The sequence below is a fragment of the Paroedura picta genome, chromosome 4 (genome assembly GCF_049243985.1).
Source record: "Paroedura picta isolate Pp20150507F chromosome 4, Ppicta_v3.0, whole genome shotgun sequence".
NCBI lineage: Eukaryota > Metazoa > Chordata > Lepidosauria > Squamata > Gekkonidae > Paroedura > Paroedura picta.
The window spans coordinates 138,746,861-138,761,574 of record NC_135372.1 but is presented as its reverse complement, the minus strand read 5'-3'; the positions used below and the strand labels follow the sequence as shown (position 1 = coordinate 138,761,574).

General features: G+C 40.9%; 1 protein-coding gene across 6 annotated transcripts in view; it reads left to right on the top strand.

The window, feature by feature from the left end:
- DIDO1 (death inducer-obliterator 1) overlaps nt 1-14,714 on the top strand; it is a 72,496-nt gene that overhangs the window by 51,043 nt on the left and 6,739 nt on the right. For all 6 annotated transcript variants that reach the window (XM_077335805.1, XM_077335806.1, XM_077335809.1 and 3 more), the window contains 6 exons: nt 68-175; nt 1,135-1,270; nt 1,775-2,345; nt 3,013-3,166; nt 6,342-6,431; nt 7,465-7,660. In XM_077335805.1, the coding sequence (XP_077191920.1) occupies nt 68-175; nt 1,135-1,270; nt 1,775-2,345; nt 3,013-3,166; nt 6,342-6,431; nt 7,465-7,660 (1,255 nt within the window). The remainder of the gene's footprint in view (nt 1-67; nt 176-1,134; nt 1,271-1,774; nt 2,346-3,012; nt 3,167-6,341; nt 6,432-7,464; nt 7,661-14,714) is intronic.

Sequence of the window (14,714 nt, the reverse complement as noted above, 5' to 3'; positions counted from 1 at the left end):
AACTGACAATAGAGGAGTGATTAAATGTTGTCTCCTATTTATTGTACGAATTTTCTGATTGTCATAGATAATGACCGCTAGGCGTAAATCTAATGAAAATAAGAAATCGACAGTAAAACAAGAGCCCATCCCAGATGTTAACATGGAAGATTCCCCACCAGTGTCTGACTCTGATGTAAGTGTAAATCTCTTAATCTGTATATTAGTTAACTGCAAAGTTCACCAAAGGTTAGTTTGATCCCTGCTAATAAAGTGCAAAAGTGTCATAGGCTCTAAAAAGGGGTGCTTTGAAGTCCCATGTTTTGTTATGTAAAGAGGAAAGCAATTGTTAAAAAGAAGAAAGGCAAGGCACAGTGTGCTTGTGCACAGTGAGATTTCCACAGGGGTTCTGTGGAACAGGATTACGTTCCTGTTCCCTTTCTTTCCCTTTCTATTCAACAGACAGTTCCATGGGGGGGGGGCAGAGTCTGGAAGTTCTCTACAATTCCTCTGTGGTGAATGGCTGAGCCACATTCAGGCTCAACTAGTAGTGACGGCTTTCATTTTGCTATATTCTGAGCTACTTTCAGATCTCCCCCACCATTTTTTTTTAATTGCTGTATATTGATCAGCCTTTTTTTTTACCATTGAGAAACCCAATAATTGGTGCAATCATGCAGAATATGGTTTGGAAACAGGGCTTTGTACATGCCCACCTAGGGCCCCTCCTCTTCTCACACCCTCCAGGTTTATCATTGGCCATTTTGGGAGGGGTTGGTGGGCTGACATGACTATAATCGTATCACTTGATAAATGTTTAACAAATTAAAAAAATATATTAAAATTACTTAACAACCCTTCAAGGGTTGTGAAGAAATCCCACGGTTGCACAAAACCCTGGTTGAGAAAGCCTGCAACAGATGTAGTAATTTGTTAATTTTATTACATTACATGAATGAAAAAAATACATTGAGTGACTGTGGCCATTGGTTTGATAACCAATTGGTTGGTCTGGAGCAGTAGATTCCAGTGGCATATTTAAGACTAACAAAGTTTAATTCTGACTATAAGCTTTTATGTGAAGAAGATTGCATGCGCACAAACCCAGAACTATTACATCAGATAATGGTTTGAGTCTATGTATTCATCTTTTAGGAGCAGCAAGAGTCAGATCGTGCAGCTCCCGAGAAGAGCACAGCACCTCTTTTGGATGTTTTTAGCAGTATGTTAAAGGACACAACAAGTCAGCATCGAGCCCACCTTTTTGACCTGAACTGCAAAATCTGCACAGGTATGTACTGCCTGAGTACAAATGAAGGGAACTAAAGTCACATTTCTGTGAATATAAGCCCAAGTCTGAAAATATAAAGGACCAATTCAGGGCCAGTGGTGGAAAGAATTTTATGCACCTCGTTGCATTTGTAGTGATTCAAACTGCACTGATCAGCAAATGATCTGGTGATATTATTTGGTAAGATTTGTAAAAATAAAAACTTAGCAGGGAAAACAAAGTTTTCTTGCCTTTTGAAATGTTATATGTTGCTTTTGTGGCCCTACAAAGGTAGGGCAAACATCTTGTTAATAAATGTCTTTGACTTTGTGGCTTATTTGAGAAAATATTTCATTCATATGGCATTTCCAAAGGCTTTCAGTGTTTATCTTGTTTTTCTTGCAATAAGTCCATAAGCTGTATCATGCTCATTCCAGTTTTACTGAGAATGGCACAGTACTCTGTCCATCAGGCCTCACTGTTATAACACCATGATATTACTTAATCGCATTGTCTAACATACAGGTCAGATTTCAGCATCAGATGACGAACCAGCTGCAAAGAAATCAAAATCTTCGTCTTCATCTTCATCTGTTAAGAAGGTGGAACCAAAGCCAGAAACAAAGACCACACCTGAAAGTTTGATGCAAGTCGAGGATATGGAGATTGAAAAAGAAGATTCAGACGATGCTTCAGAACCCGTTGTCGGATCTGCAGCTGAAGCAATGCCTCAGCCAAGCTTGGAAAGAGCTTATGTCCCTTTAACTCAAACACAGAACAGCTTGGAATCTTCTCTAGCAAGCGAGAGCTCTCTTTATCCCACCTCTTATGCTGGTGGAGTCATTACTACTGTAACGGTCTCCGGCAAGGATCCCAGGACAGATCCCAGAACGGCAGTGAGCACCTCGCTAGCCTCTACTTCTGCAGGGACTTCTGCATCCCATCCCACCCCTACCTCTGAGAAAGTTTCTCTGGGTGAAAGTAAAGGGGATGCTTCACGGCCAGTTTTGCAACCTCCAAAATCAATACTGACAAAGCCGTCCTCTTCCTCCTCGGATCCAAGATACTTAGCCGCTTCACCATCGTTAAACGTTGGGTACGTATGTGTTCTGTTAAGCTTGGCTTCCATTGCATTGTGCTGGGCCTTTCCTCTGTGGTGCATACGCAGGAACCAGTGTGAGCAAGGCACCACGCAGGCACATACATGCTTGCACGCAGCGCAGAATCCTGGCAGTCTCCTTCATACCTGGCATTTTCCTATGCAGAAGAGGAGCTGAATTCTTAACTCTAATTAATTTTTCACTCTAATGGACATTACATGTCTGGGTCAGTGAACTTTATATAGTCGTGACCACTAAACCTATGTTAACTGTACATAAAAAGGTAAAGGTAAAGGTATCCCCTGTGCAAGCACCGGGTCATGTCTGACCCTTGGGGTGACGGCCTCCAGCGTTTTCATGGCAGACTCAATACGGGGTGGTTTGCCAGTGCCTTCCCCAGTCATTACCGTTTACCCCCCAGCAAGCTGGGTACTCATTTTACCGACCTCGGGAGGATGGAAGGCTGAGTCAACCTTGAGCCGGCTGCTGGGATCGAACTCCCAGCCTCAATGTCAGAGCTTCAGATAGCATGTCGCTGCCTTACCGCTCTGCGCCACAAGAGGCTCTAACTGTACATAGATGTGTTTAAAATTGTAGCTGTTCAATTTTGTTGCTCTTGGTTGAGGGAAGATCGCCCTTCTGACCAGTCTTTCTGCTTTCCAGTATTTCAGAGTCACAGTCGCCTCAGGAAGGAGACACTTCCCAGTTTCTTTCCCGTATCAACACCATTTGGAAAGGATTTATCAACATGCAGAGTGTGGCCAAGTTTGTCACCAAAGCGTACCCCGTTTCTGGGTCCTTTGACTACCTCAGTGAGGTTAGATTTTGACTGCTTGTGTGTTGGTGTGTGAATGGCATCTGAAGTCACTTTTCACATTAAATGTTTTTATGGTGTAAGGATACTTTTCAGTTAGAAGTCAGTTTTGCTCAGTGCATTATGAAACCTAGACAAGAGGCTCATAATTAATTTTAGGATTTGAGTTGCAGTACGCCAGTGTCCCTGACAAGGACATCAAAATTAGTAGTACAGGCCAGTGCAGCTATATTATTAAAGGCAGAATTAAATGTTTCTCCTGAATGTAACTTATCTTGGTATAGTAATATAGCCTTTTGTTTAGAAAAGAGAGAGAGAAATAAGCTGTTACTTGGCAGTTAGTGCACTCATACACCATCAGTAGAAAAGACAAAAGTTAGCCATCCATGATTGTGTTGTAATGGAGGATTAGAGATGACATGAGGGCTCGCAGACTTTTTATTTTATCTACTTTATTCTTGCTTATATTGTATCTAGTTTAGCTTTCTGAGACTTCAGGTAATTCAAAGTAATAAATAGGATGAGATGGCTAATAAGCAATTGAATATGGCTGGGCTAATAGAAATCTGAAACAAGGCACAAGTATAAAACATGACATGCAATCTTTACACACTAAAACCAATAAAACACTATGGTTGGCAAAAAGTAAACTAATGCTAATCAGTTTAGCAATGATACTATGTCCATTGCAATCCCACGCAATATTTTTCAAGGTTTCACATTCCCGTTCCCATTACCAATTATCACCTCTTCCCTTCCTCATCTGTTCCATTGGGGAGTATTTCCAGGGGCATGGCATCCCTGGGTTTTAACTATGGGTTTTATTGCAATTTTTATCTTGTAAACCGACGTGAGCCTAAGGGAGCGGCGATATAAAAGTTTAATAAATAAATATATAAGCAGGGAGCTGTAGTAACTAGCTTTAATTGCCATTTAAGTTATCATTTCATCTACTCTTTGCTTTGTGATCTTAGATTCAAACTTTTAGGGAGGACTGTCCATACTGTGAATTGTTTTCACACTATTTAAAAAAAATTAGTATTAATGAGGAAAATTTTCCTTTATATGAAGGAGGGATAGTACAGCTAAAATCTTTCTTACCTTAGTCCAGGGGGGCAATTGAACTTTTTAGTCGGCAGGCAAGACCACATACAGCATATAGTCCTTTAGGAATCCTGGCCTCGTATTGTTTAGAGTTGTAAGGCATAACCAACGTTTTGAATTATGTCTGGAAATTAATTGGCAGGCAGTAAAACTTTAAAAACTGTCAAGAGACACACATAGATGCATACGTGGCTGGCAGCCTTAATTTTCAGTCTGTTGAAGCTTGCAGACAGACTTCCAAGGCAGTGGGGCAAACTGCAGTAATCCAACTTGGCATGGGTAATCATGGCCACAGCTGGCATACCCAATTGGCCAAGGGTGCTACATGCCGCTGAGAAGACCAGAGACTGTTCTTGTAGAAAAGAGTGTTGACTCTGATTAGTCATATGACAGACCAGCAGTGTTTCATTTTAATCAGGGATATTTGAGACCATTTTAATTGGGTCCATTGAAGACAATTGCCGTCTTCGGGTACTTGCCTTACCTCACAGACACGAAATGTTATTATTCATATCATGCTTAATCTGCGGACATTTCTGGGCCGTTTCTTATGATTGCTGAAAAACATACATTCCTGAAGGAACCTAGTACTGCGGATGTTGCAGGGCCAAGCAGCTGTCCTACAATACCATCCTCTAGTCCCTGGTCGGCCAAATAGAAATGGACCTATCCACATCCATTTCACCTAATTGCTGCAGAGGGATGTGATTGGTGATATTTGATAGGCATGCACAGATCCAGGAGAATCAATCGGATTGCACTCCCCTGTATTTCTACTGGAATATATTGTCAGGTTGACCAAAGCCGTTTCAGTTTAAAAGCAGGAAGAAAGTGGACTGAAATAGATTGAGTACTTGTAAATATTGCCAGAGGAGATTAATTTCCGCAAGCTGATAATTTAGTTTCCAGGACAGCTTGTTTAGGAAGGGTTTCACAACTACCACTTTAAAGCTGTGTGGTTCAGCCACAGAGCGCCCCCTTTGGAGTTTTTAAGCTAGAAAATCTTCCCGGTGGCAGGTCTGAGCTCAGTGTGGGGCTGCACAGCAAGATGGGCAATGAACCACCATTGTCAAGCTGGATACGACTGTTCTTTTCTTCAGTGGAGGACAGATTACACCCTGAACCCTGACCAAGCCATCCCCTCCACCTCTCTACTTCAAATAGAGGCAAAGAGACTTATAATTTGTGTGATGTAGCATTTAGAGGAAAATTTACTCAGGGTATAAGAATAAAACTTTTTGTTTTGTTCCACATTGGAAAAGAACATTTTGACAATTGGTTCAGTAGGCAACAAACTTGATATTGTGGCAGTTGTGCTGAGTTCTGAAAGCTAGGATTAAAAAAAACAAATAGAAATGTACTTTTTCCTGCTGTTAACAGCCCTTTTATCTTCCTGATCATCTGTTCCGTATCCTGGAAAAGATACTCTGCTTTTATGAATCTAAGGTGGCTTTTATTGAATATAAAAGTGGACTAGGAATGTTTTCCAACCATTTTCGAAAGTTACATATTAAAAGAACAATTTTAAAATTATATTTCATAAATAGTTGTGTATATAAAGCCCACATGTTTCTCATAGGAAATGCAAAAGGCCTGGTTAGATGTTACCTTTTGAGCCTCAGGTACTCCTTCGAATATTGTGTCCGTCTGCACCCAGGGTCTCCTGTCAACTCTTCTCCATAAGAGGAACAAAAAGAGGGTTCAAGAGGATTAATCTGCATCCTGCTATTCTGGGTCGGAGCTTATGTTCTTCCTTTGTAGAGGAGAGAATGGCTGCTTCTAAACTCGAGACTTGCTTAGTTTAAATACGGGCTTTATAAATTAATATTTTATTAAACCCAGAGTTTGAGCATCTGTGAATTGAAGAATCAGTAGGGGCCAGTTTTCTGCTAGATGTGAACAGGTGAAGGGAGAGGATGGAAAGAACTGTGAGCACTGGCTATAATATTTTTTTAAGTTTCTATTTGCATTTTGGCAGTCTGGTTTTGTTTATCAGAAACTGGAGGGAGGACTGTATAATTGGCCCTCGTATTGTACCCCCCCCTCACATTGCTATGTAATGCTTCTTACTTAGGATTTACCAGATACAATTCACATTGGAGGGAGGATATCACCGAAGACAGTGTGGGATTACATTGGCAAACTTAAATCGTCTGTGTCAAAGGTACTCATTTAAAAGTAATGTCTGGTAATGATAAATAAATTTATACTTTTATTTGAAATCATTAAGGGCCACAAGCAGTCACAGAACTAGCTCTGCTATGTGGGAGTGAGAAGTTTGATGCTGCAGTGTGATACAGCAATATAAAGGGGATATGTACTCTTAGAAAATTGAAATTACCAGTCTGTTTCCTTCTTGGATGCCATCTAATCATTTGAATGTAAACTCCTTTAAGGCATGTAACAAAACAAAATTAGCTTTCTTTTTCACTCTATGGATACTCCCATACTCTTCCAGGACTATTCTGCTGGCCTTACACAGCATGAGTAATCACTGTTTGAAAATAACCCAGTAAAAAATCTGAGAAAATCTAAGCCTGGGCTGGCTGCAGGACGTCTGTTTGTAAAAGCTTTTTGGATGAGGAGATGGTTATCAAAATTCTAGAGCTGTTTTCCTATAATATGAAGTACTTTGACACCATTGTAACAACTATGTTGATAAAGTACAGATCGAGGGAGTGTGAAATTCAAACTTCCCTACTTTGAAGTGACTTGTTCAAAGCCAACATGAGCCAAGACCTGTTAACACTGGGGCAGGCAGTCCTCCCCAACTCCAAGCCTATGATTCCCCCCCCCCCTGGATTCCCCACCACCCATTTCCTTCCTCTTAATTAAACTGGCAGTGATAACAACAAAATCTTCAAACCCTTCTGCTCCCTGCAGAATCCACAGAACTGCATTGCTATGGCATCATCCCACAACAAAAGGGAGTCTGGGAAACACAATTCTCTCGGGATCCCCATTCCATATATGTCTCGAGCTCTGGAGAACTGTATTTTCAGGGGCTCCTTCTGCCTTGGCTGAGACTACTGTAGCCTTTTTATGATTGTTTTTTGTGAGCGTTTGTAATTATAGCTCTTTGAAAGCAAATTATTGAGAGGTTCTACCCCCTGTAACAAATTTTCATTCTACCTTTATTTATTGTTTTAGTAGCTATAGGGTCAGCATTTCTTCTTTATATTTTTTTTGTATTGTAGGAACTATGTTTGATTCGTTTCCATCCTGCAACAGAAGAGGAGGAGGTTGCCTACATTTCTCTGTACTCCTATTTTAGCAGTCGTGGTCGATTTGGTGTTGTAGCTAATAACAACAGACATGTCAAGGACCTCTATCTGATTCCTCTCAGTGCTAAGGATCCTATTCCATCAAAACTTTTGCCCTTTGAGGGACCAGGTAAGCGATGAATTATAGGAAACCCAGAATACACCCAGCCTGCTAAGTTACAACTCCAAGTGTTATAGCAGTCATCAGAGGCATTTAGTCATACATAGCACATACCTTAGTTAAATACACTCAAGAATATGTACAAACAAGTTTTGAAAACATGGCTGCAGTAATTTAACTCTCTCCCAAAGCTGCCTGGAGGTGGTGAGCTCTTTTATTTTATAAGTTTGTAAATCAGTTGAGCTTTCAGGGTCTCATGGGGAGACTTCAAATATTGCAGCAAAGCACACCATGTTTTGGAGAAGCCAAGATGGGCATTATCCTCAAATATTTCCAAGCATGACAAAGCACAAAACACCACTTGGGCTGAAAGGAAAGGTCTGTATGTTGGTTTCCAAACTGCCATGCATGCCTAATCTCATTCAGAAATGGACAAGATGTCCTGCTTTACTCGCTTTCATCTCACCATCTTATGGGAGCCAGGAGAGAGAATATCCAAGGCCTACTCTGTCTCTCCTGAGGAAGAATCCTGGGAATAAAGTAATATCCAAGCAGATGCATATACAGCAGGCTTATAACTTCTGCTAAACACATATTTGTGAATGTGTATATGAGAAAAGAGAGAAGTGGGAGTAACCCATGCATTCATCATAGTTGTTTTCTTACTGGCTGAAGCATTTATGACAGACGAATGCCTAAATCACAAAAACCTACTATTCCTCATCGAAAGACAATGTAGTGCACCATATTAATACCAGGCACATGCATATACCTCCATTTTCCCTTTGTACTAAGAGACTGGTGTGAGCTGAAGCCTCATCTTAAATATTTTTCATCTGGAACGTCTGAAGGTAAGTGGGGTACACTATAGCTTTTAAGCAGGTTGAGGATTCCAGGAGCTGAGCCAGGCAGTACTGGAATATTACTGTAAATGCCAAACTGAGTCACCGTCCATAAATGTTCAGTGCAAGAGAAACACTGAATCTTAACATGTTCATTAAAACAACAGATGAGTTGTGTTCAGTTGAATTCTTAGATGAGTACTGTCGCCTTTTTCCAGCTTCCATGTTCCATTCTCAGCAGCTGAAAGTAATCGTTTCTGTTTTTAAATCATACCTACAGTTGCTCTCTATTGTTTGAGATATTAAGATTGCCAAACTTATAGGGTGGCATCCAAAACAACCAGGAGCTTTCAGAGCCTCCACTCCCCTGCTTGTATGTTCCCATGTCTCTAACAAAAAGACAGCATCTAGGGCAGGGGTAGTCAACCTGTGGTCCTCCAGATGTTCATGGACTACAATTCCCATGAGCCCCTGCCAGTGTTTGCTGGCAATGGCTCATGGGAATTGTAGTCCACAGACATCTGGCCGCAGTTTGCGTACCCCTGGCCTAGATGGACGGGCATACTGAGGACACTAGAGGAGGGACCCAGATCTTCCTAGCCCAGTGCCATCCAAATGTCTGGTGGAAGAGCTCCATCTTGCAGGCCCTGTGGAACTGTGGTAGCTTCGACTGGGGCCTCAGTTCTTCTGAGAGCTCACTGCACCTGGTTGGGGCCAGGAATGAAAAGGCCCTGGCCCTAGTTGAGGCCAGGTGCACTTCCTGGGGACCAGGAACCACCAACAGATTCAGTCCTGCAGAGCAGATTGCCCTGAGAAGGGCATAAAGAGACAAGCTGTCCCTCAGTAGTGATCCTTAACTGCAGTTGATCAGGCAGGTGGCTGCTGTCCAGCTCTGCATGGTCTAAAACCGAATTTGTGCCCTGTATGTACTTGGTGATATCCTGTTTTGGTGAAGGCCTCATGGAGACATGGGATTCCAGAGAAAGAACAAAATCAGAAGAGTGTGCACTACCAGACGACACAAGAACCCAAAGTGTATACCTTAGCTCACATAGAGGGTCTTTTTGTCTTTCAAACCAACTCTAATGGAACAAGAGTTATGTATTGTCAGATCATGTGTGATTCCTTTTGTAGCGTGTGAATTAAACCCAAATGGCTGCTTATACAAGCAAAAGGCAACATTCAGGAGGGTGGAGAAGGCACCACAGGGGTGGGAGGAAGTGGGGAAATTACTCTGCTTTTGCAGCTTAAGGTCTAACTTTAGGTCACTTTATATTCTGCTTCTGAATTTCTTCTTCAAAGACAGAACATCAGTATCAGTGTTATACTCTGTCAAAGATTTGTGTGCCATTACTGATTTTGTGAGAGTTTCGAATTAGCTTCTGAACACCCCAGATATCCCCAGTATACAGTTTGAAAACTGGCCAAGTAAAGGCATGCAAATTGGTTCAAGACTATAGGCAAAGAGCTTGACTTCAAAACACTGGTGTGAAGATTTCATTAGACTGCAGATGTCTTTCTGCTCTGCTGCACTTTCTCATAGCTAATATAATTTCACATCCTTTGTTTAATTCCAAGAAGTATAAACTAAGGGTGTATGCCAGAAAAAAATTATATTTTTTCAGATCTGGATTTCTTGGAGGGCATAATTATCAGTATTCTGGATTCCTTTGGTCCCCAAGTATCAAGTGAATTGGACCATGTGGGCCCCCAAACAAGGTGCCCCCAGCCATCCTACATCATTTTCTATGGGGAAAAAATCCATGCTTTTTCCAGGGTTAAAAATAACCAAATGAAAAGGAACCAGTGGCCAAAAGCCTCTGAATGCAAAGAGAACCAACAGATCCAACATCAAACCATATAATCCCTGCAGAACAACAGAACAGTGTGGCAGATTTGCCACATCTAATGTCAAAACAGGGAATCTTGGCCAGAGAGGCTGGAGGGGGGAGGGCACTTTTGCAAGACCAGCCAGAACCAATATCAAGCCACAAAGGTCAAGCAGCATCCAACAGAATGTGAGAATTCCCAAGAGGAGCAACCCGGTAAGCTCCCCTTAACCTGAGATCCCATGTGACTGTGAGAACCGCCTCCCTCCCTCCTCCTGCCTGTGAAACCAGCAAAAGGACAAAAAAAGTTTGGCACTTTAAAACTCTGGTCCTGGATATTCTCATGAATATTTGGGGTCAGGATACCATTACTGACCAGGATTCTCTAACGTGGATCTGGAATGTACCCCCAAAACCTGATAAGGTGTGTGTACAGGGGGTTGATGTATCTTTGGACTGGATATATCCAAGCATGCATCATTTAGATATTTAGGAGAAGGCACGTTGATGGACCGCTGCAAGTCTGCTCAAAGAAAAGGCCACTTTCAGATGGTTTTGGACCGGGGGAGGTAGCAGGTGGACACTACCAAAAAGTATGGTTTCCGATATACATTCTGAAGTCATATTACCATTGTAAAGAGCCCCCACCATGGTTTATATCAAAGGAGAGGCAATATCTAACTACAGAATCATTTGCAGCTCACACAAAAGCTTCTCTAGTAATCCCCACCTCCCCGGCAATTTAGTCATATGAAATTACAGAATATTTTGGATGCATATAAACTACGTTTCCAATTCTAGATATGTTTCCAATTCTAAACTTAGTTCATTTCTTTGTTCAAGTTTGTGTTCATTCATTTATTTTAGTACAATACACAGAAAATGAGTTGGGTACTCCTAGACAGCTATCTCAATTCTGTATGTACACATGTAGGAAGAGGCCTAAAATACACTATTCATATCTTTCGACTTGTGTTAAAAGGAATTGAATGCTTTCATTACATAATCTCAATAAAAGTATTTGCTACAAAATGGTTATTGTGTCTTTCAGTTTTGTAAGCTTAAACATACCTCTGAGTACTACTAGTCTGTGAAATAAACATCTGGTTATAAAGCAAAATTTGGTAAGGTACTAAAAATTTTATTTCACAGATTACTCCACATCAGAATTGGTTCTGGATTTTAGGTCATTGCTAAGCCTAAGAGCTAGGGGACAAACAAACAATCTTTACTTTAAAAGTAGCGTTTATCACAATACTCTTAGAGTAGGGTCCACACAAGAGAAAGGGAATATGTTGCCTTCTATGAAGCATGCGATGGGTTTCATGGCTGTGACATACCTTGTGATGACCATAGACCTCTGAGCTGGAAGACATCTCCCGAAGTCTCCATCTGCACTTCAAGCAGTGGGCCAGTCGGCTGTAGAACTGCTGTCCTTTTTGAAAGAGAATACTTCAACTGGTATCCAAATCAAGAAAGGGGAAAGGGAACACCATTTCTAACACAACTGAAACATTTTAATAAACCTCGGGGTTAAAGTTGTGATTTAATCATTCAACTTCTAATGAAAGCTGTCTCAGTTGGGTTAGCTGTTTTTGTCAGTAATCGGGTATGGTAATGAGGAAAAGGGGCTGATATTACTGTTCACAGCCTTCTCTGGTGGATTCCCCAATGATATACCTTTTGCATCTATGTAGACCAGGGGTAGTCAACCTGTGGTCCTCCAGATGTTCATGGACTACAATTCCCATGAGCCCCTGCCAGCATTCACTGGCAGGGGCTCAAGGGAATTGTGGTCCATGAACATCTGGAGGACCACAGGTTTGACTACCCCTGATGTAGATGATCAATCTCAGGTCTTTCACCCGTCATTCTCACATGTACATTTTTAAAACAGTCAGCTACCTCTTCTGGCTGTTCCTACTCAGGTCATATCTCCCATCCTTTCTTCCTACATTGTGAAGGAATACCAGGAGAGGATAATGTGGAGAGGGCAGATACACAACTAGCCACTAGCCACCAGTGTCACTAAAAATCTTGCACTAGTAGCATTGATTCATTTGCCTTATTTTCAAACATTTATCTGGGATATAATGAGCAAGTGTTTTTCCTGTTCTTCATCCACAGATTGTGGCTGGCTGGCTTTTTCAGGAGTCAGCATGTTTTCAAATTCAGTAATAATGAAATCACTGGTGGTGGGTGGATATTTTTTTTATTTACTTGTTCTCTCTTCCACTTTATCCCTCCTACCAGCACTGTGTGATAGATTAGGCTGAGAATATGTGACTGGCCTAAGGTCAACTAGTAAGATTTCATGGCATGTAAGTGGAGATTTGAACCCAAGTCTCCTAGATCCTAATCAGCCACTTCACTGGCTCACCAAAACTCTCCACGAATATATCATTAGGCAACTATTTTGTTGCAGACTGAATATTAGAAGACTTGGTATTTCCAGATGGTAGTTTCCATGTTTTAAAAAACTATTTTACATCTGTTTGTAACTGAAAGGGGGTTTTCTCACAACGGCATTACTTCTCCCTCTGGAAATTATTGCATACATTTTAGTGCATTTATATGCATCGGTATTTCTTAAGTGACATACCCATTCCACACATTACGACCCTTCACCCAAACTGCTTTTCTCATCCCCTCAAATGTTCAGAATTATTTTTGTATATTTAAGTTGTATTTTTTTAGTTGATATGATCTGCCCTGTGCCTCTGGGAACGGCCAGACTATAAATATAATAATTAAAACAAACTTTAAAAGCAAGCAACTGACATTACCAACTAAATATCTAGCGATTGCTGTCCAAGCTATGAGCAGCTCAGTTTTCAAAGCTGAGGAGAGTCAGTCCCCACGCTGCTGCCCATGTCTGTCAAAACTTAAGTGAATGTAAAGGATTAGAGCGCTGTAAGCAAAACCACCAGCAGCAGAACTCTTGTTGAATAGCACTGCTTTATTTTTGCTCTGGAATCTGCTTTTATATCTTGCTCTGGCATTAAAATCTTGGGAAAGCTATAAACTTTTCAAGATTTATTACAGAAGAGACAACCTGAAAGCATCACCATAGTTCCTATGTAGAAGTCTACACATCTGGATATGCAGCTGTCCCTATCCCTATGATTTGGGTTGGAGGGAGGCAATTTATAGATCTTTATTGGTCTTAAAGGTGCCATTGGACTCACATTCTATTGTGCAATTTCTATAAATCTTTGAGACGCTTGTCTTCAAGTGTCTTAAACAAATTATCACTTGCTTTAAGAGGAAATAAAATGGAAATCTATTCAGAAAAATACAAGCAGGAGGGTTTACATTAAGCCAAACATAAGCCAGTGTTTATGAACTCAGTGACAGCCCTCTTACTGATCTATCAGAATTTGTTTCTGAACCAAAATTATATAGTAATCTGTCATCCTAATTTGATGTTGGCTGATGATGAAGCAAACTGCTCAAACTGTGTATATGTACCAGCATCATAGTGGGCATTAAGCAGATAGAAGTCAATATAAGTTGATGGTCACAGCACCAGAACAGCAGTCCTGCATTCTTGCTACTTAAATCTCAAATTACTTTAGCAGATGGAGAACGCTGCACAGGGAGTAGATTTTGATGCATGAGGAAAGTGGGGAAGTGGGAAGAGAGGAAGTTCAACTAAGTAATACGAGGAAGAATGCATGGCAGCGCAGAGGCCAATGTGCATCTCTACAGTGTTTTGCATATCCAAATATATCAAATATTTTAGAGGCATGTTTAAGTGCCATTGTTAGAACTGTAATGATCAAAAAGTGACTTCTTCCAAGTACAGGTTGCACACAATAACGGTTAAAACTGAAGGTAAAATCTAATCCATGAGAAATGATGTGAAATAACAATTAGATGACCCAACAGAACAGTACAGAGACAAGTTGCAGCTTGCTTTGTCATTGCATTAGACTTGTTTTAAGTTTTCTCGTTACTTTTGATTTTTCAAAAGCAACCATAAAATATGAAGGTGGTGGTTATCAGAGCCCTCACAGTATATTTGATACTGGGCTGGATGGCATGGATCCATTCCACTAGTGATGGTGTTTTTCTAGCATGAGGAGCCTCCTGCTGACTTGAAACATTTGAGCCTCGCATCTGATGAAGACTCCTCGCGCCAGAGGAAAGCACTACTGCCAGCAGCATAGATCCATGGAATCCCAGCAATTAAGTTTGCATCCTACTTTGATTCCTATGCTGCAAGTCAAAAGCAATTTCTCTAAAGAGTACTCCTTTCCCATTTCATTCAGCACTTGTTTAGCAGAATTTTATTTACACAGTTTGAGGTCTGACCTGTAGAATGTTGTTTCCCCTGACTGTTCACCAACATTAGAATAAAGTTATTTTAGCTAGAAAATGTATTAGAAT